The 19,220-nt window shown below is 46.3% G+C and overlaps 1 protein-coding gene and 1 pseudogene across 1 annotated transcript; both read right to left on the bottom strand.

Moving 5' to 3' along the window:
* Positions 1-1,248: 1,248 nt before the first annotated feature.
* Positions 1,249-2,648, bottom strand: LOC123094085 (BTB/POZ and MATH domain-containing protein 1-like; annotated as a pseudogene).
* Positions 2,649-17,213: 14,565 nt separating this feature from the next.
* Positions 17,214-18,693, bottom strand: LOC123094076 (BTB/POZ and MATH domain-containing protein 1-like). The gene has a single exon (XM_044516158.1). It carries the CDS (start codon positions 18,536-18,538, stop codon positions 17,477-17,479), a length of 1,062 nt encoding a protein of 353 aa, XP_044372093.1. The 5' UTR covers positions 18,539-18,693; the 3' UTR covers positions 17,214-17,476.
* Positions 18,694-19,220: the final 527 nt, after the last annotated feature.

Below are 19,220 nucleotides of genomic sequence, written 5' to 3'. Positions count from 1 at the left end.
CCCCTCTCAAGCTACCGCATAGATGCGTTGGCCTCGCGACTAAGTCCTCACACTAAAGACATTTGCCGTGACAATTTCACGACAGGACCTGTAAATTGTATCTTGATACTGATGAGTCTGTTTTTCAGGCTCTTGTCGAATGTGAGCATGCGAAGTTATTCTGGGCAGAGGCATATTTTCAGCAAGTTGTTAAACCGCCACCGTTACACCAAAGCTTCTGGGGTGGGGATATTTTGATGCGTGATGTGATGTATCTGGAACAGCCGGCCGTAACAACTTTGTGCATGGGAAAGAGAAGTCTCAGCCAAAAATTTATCTTTGATCTGGTTTCTGAACTACTGTCATCCTTGGAATTGCCTTTGACAGAGCCCGCGGTGCAGTCACACAATCACGTATGGAAGCCACCCTCTCCAGGCCGGCTTCTGTTCAACACGGATGGCTCTTTTGATCCCCATGGGCGCAAGGCAGGGTCCGGGTATATATGTTGTTCGAAATGAACGGAGAGTTTGTGGAGGCTGGGTGTGTTCCACAATGCTCCGCCAGTGATCGGTTCATGAGCGAGCTTTAGCATGCAGGGAGGCCCTTGAGCGTACCAAATCAAGCGGATTCCAGAAAATCATTCTACAAATAGATTGCTCATCTAGTTGATCTATGGAATGACTCTCGGACTTCCGAGAGTGGATGGTGTTCATATCCTGCATGAGTTAAAGAAGTTGTCTGACTCTTTCTAGGAATTCAAGCTTCTCTACATCGGCCGCGAAGCAAATTCAATACCACATCTATGCGCAAGGGAAGCTCTGAGCATGAGTGTTAGTCAATGCTTTGATGTAATACCTGGTTTCCTGGTAGCATCTTTGCTATCGGATTGTAATTCGAACATTTCGTAACAAAGGCCGAATTATATTTATGTAAAAAAAGAATATATAGCCAATGAACCCAACAGAGGACCCCCACCCCAACAAGGATATGGGACGAAAGTTCCTTATTGATTTGATACCACGCAACGAGGTGCTTAATACTGTACACACCGTGTGATGGATACAAATTTAAGATAACCTGAAATATGAAACAAGCAGACTTGATACTTTCTACAGAACCACCCCTAGAAATCTCCAGCTATATATATACTCAACCATCCTAGGTCACATATTGCCTTGCCTCCCGGTAGAACTATATACTCCCTTGAAATAAGTCATGATGTCATTAAATCAAAGGGGAATGAACGGCCTAGACTTAGCGCACTATAAAAGATAATTCAAATCAATTTACTCTTCGTATTTTGAAAAAAGTACTGAGCCCAAATATATAGTTGATACATGCAGTTACACACTTGAACCTCTCTTTTCATGGTTAAAGGGTAATGGTAGTAGCATGACGATTGCATAATAATTTTCTAAAATCTTCAGGTTTTGTTGCTCTATAGTGAAGAAGTCAGCGAGAAAGATTGGTGACCAGCACCTCTAGGATGGAAGGACAGCTGCTCTTCAGATGTGCAAAACCATCACTTGCCATGACTGCCTTGAGGTTGTCAACAGAAGTGAGGAACTCAAAGCATGCCTTCTTGAGACCATCACAACCATGTTGTTCAGCCAACGCCAATGTAGTCGCCGCGCTGTCTTTGTTGATGGACTTGCACAACGTCTCTTCGCACATCAACTTGAGCCTCTCCAGGTTATACCTATCCGCAGCGACAAGTAAATGTTGTGCCATCCCCACAATTTCATCCTCGTCGATATTAGGCAAAGAGTCGGTATAGATGAAGTGAAGCATCGCCTTGAAGACTTTAGCTTCCATGCCATCAATCCGTATGCAGGCTGCCGCCTTCTCTTTCATAGGACCCAAGAGCTCCGCCATGAAGACCGGGGACCGAGCAGCGACGATGTACCTATGTGCCCGGAACGTTTCACCGCCCACCTCAAAAAGATATGTCCCCTCCCTTTCCGCTGGTGAGGAGGTCGAGCAGGTGCCGGTGCAAGTTGGACGGCGGCACGTCGACCAACGTCGTGACCCCTGACCGTGTCTTGAAGGTGCGGATCTCATTCCTGACGGTGACATGGCACCTGATACTGAAACAATCGTCCTTGAGATAGCTTGACTCCTCCAAATCTTTCCTTTTCATGAATTTCTTACATCCTCGTGCAGTTTTCGGAGAATATTTTTCAAACTGAGAACTTATGATGTCATGCGATGGCACAGATTCTCCATCGTGGTTAAGTAAGCTGATCCAGAGTCTCGCCATGATGTCCTTACCATCGGTGTCATCATCACGTTGCACGAAGATGTCAATCCAGTCGGCGTAGTCCGAAACCACACCATCGGGGAAGTATTTGATATGCCAGCGATGGCCTGCGATGACAAAGATCTCGGATCTGAGGAATTCACCGGTACCGCACCCCTTGGTTAGGGAGTATCCCTCGATCTTGAGGACGTGCGACCCGGACACTGCATCGGCGACAATGGCCGACGCGGAGGACGGAGAGTAGTTAGGCATAACAGGAGCACGCAAAAAATACAAGAGAACAAGTTCGGGCTGGTTGCGGTGGCGAACAGCGAACTGCGAAAGCCAATCGCCGGAGGAGCGGATGCGAGAGGAGGGCGAGAACCCTAGTGTAGTTCCTATCTGTGCCGTACGATGATTGATTTCTGGAGCACTGGATTGACCAAGGAAACGTATGTGGACTTGTGGCATGTGTCCTCCATTCAAAGTTCGGTCAAATTAGGGTTAGCCAACAGTTACACAATGAATATGCAATTTATACCCTAAAAAAAGAATATGCAATTTATGTCCCACAAATATGACCCAGAAATTGGTAATCCAATCAGATTGTTCAGAAGTTATTAATATTCTTCATAATGGAGGTTTTTCTGCGACAACTGCAGCGCCAATATTCAAGGACATATGTATACAGGCAAGCTCGTTCGGCAACGTTCAGTTCACATATTGTCCAAGGGAAGCGAACCGTGTCGCACATACGCTAGCCCAGGAGTGTAATTCAGAGAAGTGTTTTGGGCAGATGACCCCCCTAGCTTTATTTTATCGTTGTTAATTGACGATGTTAGTGTGATTTTAATTAATAAAACCAGCCATATTGGCATTCAAAAAAAATATGACCCCCCCCCCTCCCCCAAAAAAACAAAAATTAGCAACATTTTCTTTCAAGGTGCATTTTTTCACAGTAAGCTTCCGTTTTAGAGTGACATATTTTCTTTTGACCCGTAGAAACTACTCCCTCCGTCCCGGAATAAGTGTCTCAATTTTGTACTAGAGCTAGTACAAAGTTGTACCAAGTTTGAGACAATTATTTTAGGACGGAGGAAGTATATGGTATGCCAACATTACATTTTCTCCATGCTGTAGAAGCAATTTATTGGCATATGAAGAAACAAGTATGTTCAAAGAAAACATTTGCTTCACCAAAAGAAACTGCGTGGAAGAACAACTATGATGTGAACAATAATTTCCAACTCAATCTGGTGGGCAGCGCGGAGTCCAAGAATAGCTTGTGGGTGAGGATCTGCGCCCTTCTCCACACTCCGCCGCGCCTTCTCCCCCGCCACCGACATGCTGCCGCACGTTCGGAACAGCTCCGGCTACCGCGGCGTTCACGCTCGCCCCTCTAACGTGTATTACATGGAGATCCGCTCCGGTAATACACGTCTCGGTCTCGGGACGTTCGAGACTGCCCACGAGGCCACTCGGACGTACGACGCGGCGGCGTGGTGCCTCTCGAGGCCACGGGCGCAGATGAACTTCCCCGACGTGCAGATGCGCGAGCCGGCGCAGGAACTCGCGCCTCCGTCGCGGCTCATCACCGACGAGGATCGTCGCGTCTAGCGTAGGCGAGTGCGCCGCTACTCCGGCGCTGACTGTCCGCGGCCCATGGAGGAGGTGGCGGCGGTGCTCGGCGTTTGGCCTTGTCTCCACGCGCGGCGACCAGGACGGCACTCCCTGGTTGTGACGGCAGTTGTTGGGGATACACATAACAGATAGGCCCACGAACGGTCAAAATATCATAAAGCATGGGGCCCATATGACAGATGGGCCCAGATCAATTTCATACCATACATTAAGCTACTTTGATGATTTGTATGTCAACATTACTCGGATGACGGCTGGGCTAGCATCACTCGAACAATCAACATACCATCCACTCGGATGACTATCAACTCACTCGAACATATGAAGAACAATAGTCAGCGTGGCGGTTTCATAGTGGGCTGACATTATGGCATTGATGCTCCACGTTGTAACATAAGAGGTGAGGGGGTGGCGCACTCTATATAAGCCACCCGCACCACTAGACTGGGGTAGGCTCATTCTTCTCCCCTGGTTCTCTCGCCATTAGTCTCATGACTTAGCTCGGACATGAAGATCCGTTCTCCCCTCTCCCTCATATTGTAATCTCCAGATTCATATACTCAGATAAAACAAGCCTCTTCGGAGCACGAGACGTAGGGTTGTCGTCTCCATCGCGAGAGGCTCAAACTCGCTAAAAACACCATGCCACCCATTTGCATCTCAATAGATCATGCTCCTTTACCCGACCCTTTTCTACTGTCGGAATCGCTCCCACGACAACGGCGGCCATCCTGTCCCTTCGGCGATGTGGCAGCCATGGTGGCAGCTGGAGGTTGGTTCGGTGTCGTCGATCTGGGTCCCGTCCAGTTCGGTAGTCGGCTGCTCTTGCTTGCCACGACGCGAGCTATGGGACCGTCGAGGATGGGATCTGCGGTGGGTGCTCCGGTGCTTGGTGTGTGCCTCGATTTGGCCGATGTCGTTGCTGGAGTGCTCTGGATTTGGTGATGCGGTGGCCTTTGGCGAGGCTAGTCTCATTGGTGTTGTGGCATGAATGTTGCAGTGGTGAGGCGCCGGTTGGTGGTTGGAGCACCGACGAGAAGGGGGTTATATTGCCCAACCTTCCCCATCGGTTTACAGTTTTGGATAAAATAGTTGGATCAACAATTTAATAACAGAGTGCGAAAATATTGTTCATGCTACAATATATATATATATATATATATAAATTTGTGATACCTGAAATATGAAAAAAAATTTAGCTCAAGTGCACTTGCACGAGGATACACTAGTGCAGAACCGGGAAATAGCACCGGTTCGTAAGGCCCTTTAGTGCCGGTTACATAACCGGCACTAAAGTGTGGGCACTAAAGGCCCCCCCCCCCCTTAGTACCGGTTCAGCACGAACCGGTGCTAAAGGGCAACCACGTGGCACGAGTCAGCTCCGGGGGCCTGGAGCCCTTTAGTACCGGTTGGTAAGACCAACCGGTACTATAAGATTTGGGGGTTTTTAGTTTTATGATTTCTTTTTCATTTAATTTTGTGTTTCCATTTTAATTCTTTTTCGTTTGCTGGTATTTTACGATACTACACATTGTACACGTTATATATATATATATATATATATATATATATATATATATATATATATATAATTTCTAGTAGAACCAATCATGCATATATATATATATATATATATCATCAATGTCTCACAAACCACCATATTAATTAATTCACACATACACACATGTATAGCTATATACAATTTCTCCTACATATGCATGTTGCCTTCGGAGCCAGTGGCATTAGCCTAATTGGTGCCTTCGGAGCACGATGACAATTGGAAGTGGTTTTCATGGGGGCGGTAGCGGGTAATAGTATTCTCCCTTCGGATTTATGACCTGGTCGAGCAAAAATCCGCTATTTCCTCTTGAAGTGCTTCTACGCGCTCCGTTTCTAGGAGCTTCTCCCGCACCTCTTTGAACTGTTAAGAAGGAGATCAATATGCATGTGTATTAGTTGTGTGACTAGATATCGATAATGGTGTAAAAATTGTGAATAGTGTTCTGACAAGCGTACCCATTCCTGTCTTTGAGATCTGCTCCTTTCGGACGCCATCATGCGAATGTTCTCGCAAACGCAGAATGCACACAGATCAGTCCCCTGCGCCTGCTTCAGGGCCTTTACGAGAATGGAATTTGATCAGATAATAATTAATCAAGCATGATAATTAAAGAGATGGCAGCTAGCTAGCTAGCTAGTACTACTTAATTACTTACCTTGGATCGAAACCATTTAAGCTTTGGTTTCCATTCGCCTTCCGTGACCTTGATGAACCTTGTCCAAGCCCTGCCCTGCCGACAAAGAAAATGAATAAAGGGGTTATTAAATAGTTCATATCATGAAATGACGAACTAAATATGCCAAGATATATAGTTAATAATGATTGAAATTACCCGTTGACTATCCCAAACAAGATGTTATAGTCAGTTTTTGCTTTGAGTAGTGAGTCCAGTATTTCAACTGTTCCGTTGTCAACTTTAATGATACACAAGACCCAGTGAAATCTTCATGCACACACGTTTGCATGTCTTAATTAAGCGGGCATATGTAAGCAAAAACATGTAGCTAGCTAGTAGGCAAAAACAGAGAATTTGTAGTACAAGACAGTGTGACTCACTGGAAGTTGTAAGGAAGTAGTATATCTTCATTGTATTTGAGGCGCTTCAAGAACTCTAGCATGCTGTCCTCTACGTTCTTTTGCTGACGTGGATTCATTAGCCATGTGTATTCATTAACGGTGTTTGGGTCAATGAACCCAATGCCAAAGCGTCCACCTTTTCTCATTTCATACATCTTCATCCTGCATAATACCACAGAAAAGAATATAGTGAGGATAATTACAGGTAATGATTGATCAAAAGGATCACTACAACTAGCTTGAGACTTAAATTACAGAAAGAAATCACTTACAGACAATAGCAACTGACGATAGATTTGTCGAGTGCGTCTTGATTATATAACTGAAACAGTTCAGTATACTCAACGGACACAACTTTCTCATGAAAGTAATGCTCCTCCTTGACATTCACCATGAGGGACAATCGATCTGAAATCTTGCTAATGTTCATGTACCATTGATGCAATTCATACATTCTCGTTGGGAGGTTCTTGACCTTGTCTGGCGCGACCAAAGGTTGGCCCCGGACATATTTCCGTTTTATTTCATCCTCTCTAAGCAAAGGTATGGGCTCGATCTCGAGGAGTTGTCCAACAGTGATGTTGGAGAACTTCAGGCTGCATTATATGCTCCTCCGTTATTACCACATTGCCCACCTCGGGAACGTGCACTGTTTGCCCACAATAATATTGGGCGCGCGTACTGTCACGTGTTGTTGGCACAACAAGCGAGGGGATCGATTGCGCCGCCTGTTCTCCCAACTGGGGAATGGTTTTCCCGCATTTTTTGTCAGCTGCTTCTTGTTTGCTCGATCCCGATGTAGACGTGCTCGCCTCCTTTTGTAGACGTGCTCGATTTAACTTCCTGATGTGGCGCTCATAGTCTGTGTCAACAGGCTTGGGAGCTGGTGTTTGAGCCATACGAATGAAGTGGTCAATCATTTCCTCAGGCACTTTCTCCCTTGGCGGCGGTGGTGGTTTCGGTGCAAAATGGGCTTCCACCTTGGCCTTCGATATGGCTGCGATTTCCTCCTCGGACCTGTCATAAGCCCTCTGCGGAAGAGGCGTGAGGCTTGGACCATATTTATATCGCTTGCCTCCGCCTGTACTTCCTGTACTACCTCGACTCGTACCGCTATGCACCATAGCTGCGGGGTGTCTCTTCTGCGATTGCTGAGGCGGCGGAGACGGCTGACGGGGCTGAGTTGGACGAGGAGGAGTGGCCTGAGGTTGTGCCGGACTTGGAGGAGGAGTGGACGTCTGACGCTGTGGCGGACTTGGAGGAGGAGGAGTGGCCTGACACTTTGCCGGACTTGGAGGAGGAGTGGCCTGACACTTTGCCGGACTTGGTGGACTTGCAGGAGTGGGAGACTACTGACTCGGTGGCGGACTTCGACGAGGAGTCGGCTGACGCGGTGTCGGTGGCCTTCGAAAGATGATGCAATCCTTTTTCCATAGGATGATACGATGTTTGGCCTCTCTGAGAAAGTGCTCGCCGTCACCTCCAGGAATATCAAGCTGTAGCTCCGAATATGGTGGGTCCACCACCTCATCAACCAAGACACGAGCATAGCCCGCTGGAATCGGGTTGCAATGGAAGGTTGCCTCGGGGGGATTTGTAAAAGCAACGGCGTCCGCCACCTTCATGGATATGTTCTTCATTTTGACGTGTAGCTCGCAGTTAGTGTTCTCCGTGATGTCATCCACGGGGTATCTACCTAGCATTGCGTCGTCCGGGGCGGCCGAACCCACGCTGCTTCTCGGCATGGATGGGCCGGTGCTATCCAATGCTGGATCATCCGCTAGCTGCTGCAGCTGCTGAGACCCCCTTTGCTGGGTAAGTGAGTCGATCTGCTCCTGCTACCGCTGGAATTTGACTGCCAATTCTGCTTGACTTGCTTCTAGGCCTTGAAGGCGTTCATAGTCCCGCTTCCTCTGCTCCTCCTCCATCTTCCTCTTCTTCTCCTCCGCAATCTTCTTTCTTGCACGGGTTCTGTAGTCGTTGTTCCAGTCTGAAAACCCCTCATACCACGGAATAGCGCCCTTGCCTCGTGTTCTTCCCGGGTGTTCAGGATTTCTCAGGGCACGCGTAAGCTCGTCGTTCTCTCTGTTGGGTTGGAACGCCCCCGATCGTGCCTCTTCTATTGCAACAAGTATCGCATCGTCGGCTTCCTTCAGACTTGCCTTCGTCAAAACATTGCCTGTCTTCGGGTCCAACTCCCCCCATGCGCATAGAACCAAGTCCTGCACCTGGGGGGGGGCAGCTCTTAGTAACCGGAGTGACACCTGCATCCTCCATCTCTTTCTCAGACTTATCCCACTTAGGCATTGCCACCGCATAGCCACCTGGCCCCAGCTTATGGAACTTATCCTTTTTTTGGCATTTTTCTTGTTTATTTCTCGACCGTTCCTTAGCTAATTCCGAATCCTTGAATTTCACGAAATCGTCCCAATGAGCACGTTGGTTCTCTAGTGTTCCCTCGAATACTGGAGTCTTCCTTCCTCCCTTGACGTACTTGTCCCATTCACGATTCTTGTGGTTCTTGAATGCAACCGCCATCTTCCTAAGAGCAGCGTCCTTGACTTTCTGCACATCTGCTTCTATGAAATGATCTGGTAGGGTGAAATGTTCCATGAGAGTATCCCAAAGCAGATCTTTTTGATTCTTGTCGACAAAAGTAACATCTGGACGTGGAGCAGCGTCCTCTTTGTCTTTTTGTCTTTTGTCTTTTGCTGGCTCTCTCCATTCTTGAAGGGAGATCGGGAGTTGGTCCTTCACAAGAACTCCGCACTGACGAACGAACTTGTCCGCAATCTTCTTAGGCGCTAATGGTTCGCCATTAGGTTTGACTGCCTCGATATTGTACTTTACGCCCTCCTTCAACTTTTTGTTCGGGCCTCGTTTTGTCCTTTTGCCTGAAGATTTGCTCGATCCGGATGGCTGAAAGAACAAAGATCGATCCGTTAATATATCTTCAAGTCATTTAAAACATGTGATGATCACTAGATACCTGCTTATATAAATATATATACCTCGCCGGTCTTTCTTGTTTCAGGATCAACATGTTCTTCGTCATTGTCATAACCGTAGTTCATGACTTCATCAATTCGGTCGTCGCGATCGAATATCATATCACCCTCTCCGGTGTTGTTTAGAAATTCGGAGCCGTCATAATCTTCTTTATTCTGATCATCATCTGGCCTGCGTATCATATCGAACATGGTCTGTTCTCTCCCTCTCTGTCGGTATTGTCTGCCATAGCTTTTATTTAACTAATCCAAAAGAAATATAAAACAATTTAGTATTCAAATTACATCGTCTCGAATAATAGATATAATCTCGAATACATCGTCTAGAATAATAGATATAATCTTGAATACATCGTCTCGAATAATATATAATATTGAATAGTACATCACTGGCTAGGTAGCTAATTAAAGATCGAATACTACAGAAGAATCTAGGACACTCGCGGTTCCTGCGGCGCGGGCGGTGGACACCCAAAGAGAAGTAACCCTCACAGGATCATAGCTGAAGTGAGATCCCCGAAGATACTGCCAGGTATTGGAGAACCTGCCGCCCTCTAACGCAACCATGTAGCGATGGACGTGCTCGTCCTCCTCCCTGACACGGCGACGTACCACCTCCGGCGGGGCCGGGTCCCTCCGCACCGAAACTGGCCCACGCGAACGCCACCAAACGAGATCAGGGTCGACGACGGGACCCGGGGCCGGGTTCCTCATCAAGCGGCGCGCCCCTCCAGGCAGCACCTCCCAGTGCCAGCCCGGCGGAGCCCAGTCCCAGACATGGGTCGGCTGGACGTCGTCGCGGACGGGTCGACGGCGAGGATGCGGGCTGAGCATCGTCGAGAACAAATACTAGCTATATCCCCGCAAAAAGTAACATTTTTTAATGATTGGATTTTGATAACTAAAATTTCTAACATTTCTACTATTTCAAAAATCTATATACTATTTCATACTAATTAAGCATCTAACACTAAAAACAAAAAACACAACTTCTATACATCCATTAAAAAACTAAAAAACAACATTATATAAAAAATTTCCATACTAATTAAACACTAATTATATAATAATAATAATCTAAATTATATACTAATTAAACATAAAAAATTTCCATAGTAATTAAACACTAATTTCCATATAAAAAAATTTGATAACTAAAACAATAATAATCTAAATAATCTAAACTAATTCATACATATGTGTGTGTGTGTGTGTGTGTGTGTGTTCATCATGCTGTTGTGTGTGTGTGTGTGTGTGTGCTCGGGGAGGGGAGGTGCCCATGGTGGCCATTGGGGGCGAGGGAGATGGGTTAGAGGGGGAGAGCTCACAGCGGGGCGACGGCGACGGCGAGGCGACGGCAAGGCGACGGCGACGACGGGGACGGGGGCGGTGACGGAGACGGGGGCGGCGACGGAGACGAGGGCGGCGACGGGGACGGGGGTGGGCTCGAGACGGGGGCGGAGACGACGGCGACGACGGGGACGGGGGCGGCGACGGGGACGGGGGCGGCGACGGAGACGATCGAGGGCGGCGGCGACGGCGACGGAGACGGAAACAGAGGAACAAACAAAGAGGGAAAACGAAATTTTCGGACGTGTTGTATATATAGACCCCCCCCCCTTTATTACCGGTTGGAGCCACCAACCGGTACTAAAGGCCTGTTTTGGCCAGGCCAAGCGGCGGGAGGCGACCCCCTTTAGTACCGGGTGGTGGCACAAACCGGTACTAAAGGCCCCCCCTTTAGTGCCGGTTTGTGCCATGACCCGGTACTAAAGGCCTCGCGCTGCCACCCCAAAGTTTAGTCCCACCTCGCCGGGCGAAGGGCAGCCGCACTGGTTTATAAACCCAGCCGCGGCTACCACTTTGAACTCCTCTATATAGCAGGCTGGTGGGCCTAAACTCTGCGCGCTGCCCTGTGAGTCTGCTGGGCCTTTAAGGCCTGTAATTACACACCTGTGGCCTATCAGGCCCACAGGGCAGCGCCCCAATTTTTTTATAGTTTTTTTTCTTTTCTGCTTTATTTTCTTCTATTTATTTTTGCGTAGTTTTTTGTATAGTTTTTTCTTTTCTGTTATATTTATTTTCTTCTATTTATTTGTGAGTAGTTTTTCATCTAGTTTGCCAAAATTCAACATTTTCAAAGTTCATTTTGTAGTGATTTTCAATTTCACGGTCATTTTGTAAACGATTGAAAAATAGCAAATATAATTTTTTTCCTTTTCTGCTTTATTTTTTCTTCTATTTATTTCTGAGTAGTTTTTTCTTTTCTGCTATATTTATTTTCTTCTATTTATTTTTGAGTAGTTTTTTTCTATAGTTTTTTTTTCAGCTATAGTTTTTCTTCTTTTCTGCTATTTTTTCTTTTCTGCAAAACTTGATGGTCAAAGTCTGGAGTTATAACTTAAAAAAAAGAAATGTCGACGTGCAATTAGTTTTTGCCATAACAGAAGAAGTCCGGAGTTGTAATAAGTTATTAAAAATAAAAAAGAGGTGCAATGCTCGTTAATTTGCTTCAAGCCTTTCGGAATAGTGTAAACTGCACTGCGCATAGCTCCGTGCAGTCTACCGTATTCCTGAAGGCTTGAAGCTAAGCAACGTGAACTTCGCGAGGTGGGACTAAAAAATAGCTTACGTCTGGTTCATCCATGAACCGGTACTAAAGGTGCTCGTGGGGCCCCAGCCTTACCTGACACAACCTCATTAGTACCGGTTCGTGGTACGAACCGGCACTAAATGGTGATGGTGGGGCCATAGCCTGACCGGAGGCTGACACAACCTCTTTAGGTATAAACTTTCTGTTAGTGCCCGTAGTTTTCAAATTTGAATAGTTTAAATTTTGAATTATTTAAAATTAGTGTGAATCACTAGTTTGTGAATAACTTAACTTTAAAAATCAGTAAAGGCATGAAAGAATTTGTTTGCACATAAAATTTCTTCGCGTTTCAAATGCCAAAACACATAACTACCCTAACTATTACAGAGATTCCCCTCTAGGTGTGAAACACAGAAGAAAGTGATGATAGTGAAGCCGATCACATCCCAGATCTTTAGGTGTGAAACTTTTTCTTCGCGTGTGTCCCTTTGCGCCGTAACCATGGAAAATCTTCATCATTTAACGGGATGCTCGGGTCAATATTCACTGTGAATGGAGCAATTTCATCAAACTTTTCATAATCTTCTGACTTGTCTGTCTTGTCATCCACTCCCACGATGTTTCTCTTCCCAGAAAGAACTATGTGCCGCTTTGGCTCATCGTACAATGCATTCGCTTCCTTATCTTTTCTTTTTCTTGGCTTGGTAGACATGTCCTTCACATAGAAAACCTGTGCCACATCATTGGCTAGGACGAATGGTTCGTCTGCATACGCAAGATTGTTGAGATCCATTGTTATCATTCCGTACTGCGGGTCTTCCGTTACCCCGCCTCGTGTCATATTGACCCATTTGCACTGAAACAAAGGGACCTTTAAACCACGTCGATAGTCAAGTTCCCATATGTCCTGTATATAACCATAATATGTTTCCTTTCCCGTCTTGGTTTCTGCATCAAAGCGGACACCACTGTTTTGGTTGGTGCTCTTCTTATCTTGGGCGATCGTGTAAAATGTATTACCATTTATCTCATACTCTTTGAAAGTCATTATATTCGAAGATGGTAACTGGGACAGCAAGTACATGTCATCTTCAATAGAGGTGTCATGCATGGTACGTGTCTGCAACCAGCTGGCGAAACTCCTGGTTTGTTCACGTGTAATCCAGTCATCAGACCGCTCCGGGTGTTTGGAGCGTAGCAAATTCTTGTGTTCATCCATATACGGAGCCATCAAGGCGGAATTCTGTAGAACTGTGTAGTGTGCTTCAGTGAGAGAATGTCCGTCCATACATATTATTTGTTTCCCTCCTAGCGTGCCTTTTCCATCCAGTCTGCCCTTATGCCGCGATTCAGGAACACCAATCGTCTTAAGGTCAGGAATAAAGTCAATACAAAACTCAATGACCTCCTCATTTTGATGGCCCTTGGAGATGCTTCCTTCTGGCCTAGCACGGTTATGAACATATTTATTTAAGACTCCCATGAACCTCTCAAAGGGGAACATATTGTGTAGAAATACAGGACCCAAAACGTTAATCTCTTCGCATAGGTGAACTAGGACGTGTGTCATGATGTTGAAGAAGGATGGTGGGAACACCAACTCGAAACTGACAAGACATTGCATCAAATCATTCTGTAACCTTGGTATGATTTCTGGATCGATTACCTTCTGAGAGATTGCATTGAGAAATGCACATAGCTTCACAATGGCTAATCGAACATTTTTGGGTAGAAGCCCCCTTAATGCAACCGGAAGCAGTTGCGTCATAATCACGTGGCCGTCATGAGACTTTAGGTTTTGGAACTTTTTCTCTGCCATGTTTATTATTCCCTTTATATTCGATGAGAAGCCAGACAGTACCTTAATACTGAGCAGGCATTCAAAGAAGATTTCCTTCTCTTCTTTGGTAAGAGCATAGCTTGCATGACCCTGATGTATGGCGTCTTCTCCGTGCATACGTTGCTGGTCCTCCCGTGCCTCAGGTGTATCTTTTGTCTTCCCATACACGCCCAAGAAGCCAAGCAGGGTCACACAAAGATTCTTCGTCACGTGCATCACATCGATTGCAGAGTAGACCTCTAGGTCTTTCCAATATGGCAGGTCCCAAAATATAGATTTCTTCTTCCACATGGGTGCGCGTCCGTCAGCGTCCACAGGTTGTCCGCCATGACCCTTTCCAAATATCACCTTCAAATCCTTGACCATATCATGTACATCAGCACCAGTACGGTGGCGAGGCTTCGTCCGGTGATCTGCCTCACCTTTGAAATGCTTGCCTTTCTTTCTTACGGGATGCCTGCTCGGAAGAAATCGACGATGTCCCAGGTACACATTCTTCTTACAACTATTCAAATATATACTGTCAGTATCATCCAAACAGTGCATGCATCCGCGGTATCCCTTGTTTGTCTGTCCTGATAGGTTACTGAGAGCTGGCCAATCATTGATGGTCACGAACAGCAATGCCTTTAGGTCAAATTCTTTCCCCATGTGCTCATCCCACGCACGTACACCTGTTCCATTCCACAGTTGTAAGAGTTCTTCAACTAATGGCCTTAGGTACACATCAATGTCGTTGCCGGGTTGCTTAGGGCCTTGGATGAGCACTGGCATCATAATGAACTTCCGCTTCATGCACAACCAAGGAGAAGGTTATACAAACATAGAGTCACAGGCCAGGTGCTATGGTTGCTGGTCTACTCCCCAAAAGGATTAATGCCATCTGCGCTTAGACCAAACCATACGCTCCTTGCGTCATCTGCAAACTCTTTCCCGTACTTTCTTTTGATTTTTCTCCACTGCAACCCGTCAGCGGGTACTCTCAACTTCTCGTATTTCTTACGGTCTTCTCTGTGCCATCGCATTGCCTTGGCATGCTCTTTGTTTTGGAACAAACGTTTCAACCGTGGTATTATAGGAGAATACCACATCACCTTGGCAGGAATCTTCTTCCTGGGGCGCTCGCCCTCGACATCACCATGCTCATCGCGGCTGATCTTATAGCGCAATGCACCACATACCGGGCAAGCGTTCAAATCCTCGTACTCACCGCGGTAGAGGATGCAATCATTAGGGCATGCATGTATCTTCTGCACCTCTAACCCTAGAGGGCAGACAGCCTTCTTTGCTTCGTACGTACTCTCGGACAATTCGTTGTCCTTTGGAAGCATATCCTTTATCATTACCAGCAACTTTCCAAATCCCTTGTCAGATACACCATTCTCTGCCTTCCATTGCAGCAATTCCAGTGTGGTGCCCAGCTTTTTCTTGTCACCTACGCAATTCGGGTACAACAATTTTTTGTGATCCTCTAACATGCGCTGCAACTTCTTCTTCTCCAAATCACTTGCGCAGTTTCTCTTTGCATCGGCAATGGCCCAACCTAGATAATCAATGGGCTCATCTGATGCCTCTTCTTCAGATTCTTCCCGCATTACCGGCTTAGCTTCTTCCCCCATTGTTGTATCATCGTATTCAGGGAACCCATGGCCAGGATAACTGTCGTCGTCCTCTTCTTCTTCATTGTCTTCCATCATAACCCCTCTTTCTCCATGCTTGGTCCAAACATTATAGTGGGGCATGAAACCGGACTCAAACATGTGGACGTGAATGGTTCTTGACGTAGAGTAATTGCGACCATTCTTACAGCCAGCACATGGACAAGGCATAAAACCATCCGCCCGCTTGTTTGCCTCAACCGCAAGCAGAAAAGTATGCACGCCCTCAACGAATTGGGGAGAGCATCGGTCATCGTACATCCATTGCCGGCTCATCTTCATTACACAACACCAAATAGACCAAATTAATACAAGTTCATACATAAAGTTCATACAACACTTAAATGCAACAAACAAATAACTCTCTAGCTAAAGCATTTAAATGCAACAACAAATGCGATCAAGATCGCAACTAAGGTAACAATTGATCCAACAGCATAATGATACCAAGCCTCACTATCGATGGCATATTTTCTAATCTTTCTAATCTTCAAGCGCATTTTCTCCATCTTGATCTTGTGATCATCGACGACATCGGCAACATGCAACTCCAATTCCATCTTCTCCCCCTCAATTCTTTTCAATTTTTCTTTCAAGTACTCGTTTTCTCTTTCAACTAAATTTAACCTCTCGACAATAGGGTCGGTTGGAATTTCCGGTTCACATACCTCCTAGATAAAAATATCTATGTCAACTTGATGGGCATAATTTATCATAAACACGAAATGCAACAAATAGTTTTAAAAGAGAATTTACCACATCCGAATCATAACAAGGACGAGGGACGACGGGGACGGATATCAAAACCATGGCACTATGTATAATAAACAATGTACGGGTAAGATAATTATTATATGAGTAACTATATATACAAATCACACAAACATCAATTTTTTATATAAAATTTCATGAACAAGAGGCTCACCACAAGGTGGTGCTGGCGACGGGACGGTGCGGGCGATCGACGGTGGTTACGATGGAGATTTAGAAGGCACTAAGTAAACCACACCTACATATGCAAACTAAGTGTTATTTTGACCTCAAATTGCATATAAATCAAATACTACCACATATAATTCCTCCCAAATTACTAAAACCCACAATTAATCACTATATAAACCAATGCAAGAGCTAATCTAGCAATGAGAGATGAAAGGACAAAGTTGCTAACCTTGGTGATCATTTGAATGGATGAGGGCCTGCAAATCTTGACAAATTTGGGGCAAATTTTGTGATGAACTCGAGAGGAAGAAGGGAAGAACAGAGGAGAGGGAGAGGGGAAAGGGGGAAGAACAGAGTGCGGGTGGACGAAGGGTTTATATAGGACGATCTTTAGTACCGGTTCGTGCCACGAACCGGTACTAAAGGTGCTGGAAGGGCCCCACTTTGACAACATCCTGCCACCACTTTCTTTAGTACCAGTTCGTGGCACGAACCGGTGCTAAAGGTTCGCCACGAACCGGTACTAAAGAGTTCCTCCCGCCTAGTCGTTGGAACCGGCACTAATGGACACATTAGTGCCGGTTCTGTTACAAACCGGGACTAATGTGTCTCACATTTGACCCTTTTCTACTAGTGTACTCTCTTCTAGCAATAATAATTTCTCTAAAGAACTCCTAAAACCATCCATGTGAACTCCTAAAACCTCCTGGCAGAAAGTAAATACATCAAAGTGGATTGAACAGCCCATACTCAATGGCTATAAAGGATAATTCACATCAATTTACTCATCTTATCTTCAAAAAACATAATACATGCACCAATGCAACTGACACTTCGGTTTTACACTTACCGGAGTAATCGCAGTAGCATGACAATGCATAATAATTTACAGAAGAATCTTCAGGTTTTGTTGCTCTGTAGTTGAAGTCTTGAAGAAGTCAGCGAGCTAGATTGGTGACCAGCACCTCTAGGATGGAGGGGCAGCTGCTCTTCAGATGTGCAAAGCCATCACTTGCCATGACTGCCTTGAGGTTGTCAACAGAAGCAAGGAACTCGAAGCATGACTTCTTGAGACCATCACAGCCATGCTGTTCAGCCAACGCCAATGTAGTTGCCGCCGTGTCTTTGCTGATGGACTTGCACAATGTCTCTTCGCACATCAACTTGAGCCTCTCGAGGTTATACCTATCCGCGGCGACAAGTAGATGCTGTGCCATCTCTACATTTTCGTCCTCGTCAATCTTAGGCAATGAGTCAGCGTAGATGAAGTGAAGCATCGCCTTGAAGACTTTGGCTTCCATGCCATCAATCCGTATGCAGGCTGCCGCCTTCTCTTTCATAGGACCCAAGAGCTCCGCCATGAAGACCGGGGACCGAGCAGCGACGATGTACCTATGCGCGGGGAACGTTTCACCACCCACCTTGAAAGACATGTCATGTCCCTGTTGGCTCGTGAGGAGGTCGAGCAGGTGCCGGTGCAAGTTGGACGGCGGTACGGCGGTGACCAAGGTCGTTGCGCTAGACTGTCTCTTGAAGGTGCGGATCTCATTCCTGACGGTGAGGTGACACCTGATGCTGAAACAATCGTCCTTGAGATACCTCGATTCCTCCAAATCCCTCCTTTTGGCGAGTCTGTCAAATCCTACTGCATCTTGGGGACCGCATCTATCAAACCGATTGCTTCTCTTGCCGAGAGCATGCACCGGTTCTCCGTCGTGGTCAAGTATATTGATGTGGAGTTTCACCATGATGTACTTGCCGTCGGTGTTGTTCTCGCGATGCACATAGACATCAATCCAGTCGGCGTCGTCCGAAGCCGCGCCGTCGGGGTAATATCTGATACGCCAGCGATGGCCTGCGATGACAAAGGTCTCCGATCTGATGAACTCGCCGATACCGAGCCCCTTCGTCAGGGAGTGCCCCTCGATCTTGAGGTCGTGCCACCCGGTCGCAGCCTTGGCGACAATGGCCGACGCGGAGGACGGAGAGGAGTTTGACATAACACGGCCGGCCTACTTGCTACAGCAACAAAGCGTTCGAGCTTGCTGCGGTGCAGCCGGCGAACGGCGAACGGCGGCGATCTCGTCGGGTCCTTGGTTTGCCGACCAGTGCGCGTGGCTGCCGGAGGAAGGAGGATGGTCACGCAGAAAACGAATCAGCGTGTACCCGGGTTTGAGGATGCGAGGAACCTAGTCGACTTAAGAATAGCCAGTTCCGACCGGCACGAGGAGCTGACTTGGGCGAGTACCCCACTTCGTATCCGACTAGCACTTGTGTGCCGTACGATGATCGAGTTCTACAGCACTCGGTGGTGCATTATTTTTTGGACGTGTCTACTTGAGCGGCTGGTGGCTCGATAGTAATCCGTGACGGCCTCTCCATTTTTAATATGTTTTTGTCTTAATCAAACAAAATTAGGAATTATTTTATCCTCCTAGCAAGAAAAAGACAAAGACTATACTACTCCGTCCGTCCCATAATATAAAAACATTTTTGACACTAGAGTAGTGTTAAAAACGTTCTTATATTTTGGGACAGAGGGAGTACATGTTTAACCAGAATTGCAAAAGCGCACGCACTAACATGTGTGAACGCATTTAATTCAGATTAATTTTTTTTAGAAAAACCATAACTTTTGAAGGAAACATCGAAATTAAGATCCGCTTTCACTGCTGAAATCCT

This window comes from Triticum aestivum, chromosome 1B (genome assembly GCF_018294505.1).
Source record: "Triticum aestivum cultivar Chinese Spring chromosome 1B, IWGSC CS RefSeq v2.1, whole genome shotgun sequence".
Classification (NCBI taxonomy): domain Eukaryota; kingdom Viridiplantae; phylum Streptophyta; class Magnoliopsida; order Poales; family Poaceae; genus Triticum; species Triticum aestivum.
Note: the sequence above shows the minus strand (reverse complement) of the source record. Positions and strands in the feature narration are given on the sequence as shown.

Excerpts from the sequence above, each read along its gene's own strand:
- LOC123094076 (XM_044516158.1), bottom strand. The coding sequence starts at position 18,538 with ATGTCAAACTCCTCTCCGTCCTCCGCGTCGGCCATTGTCGCCAAGGCT.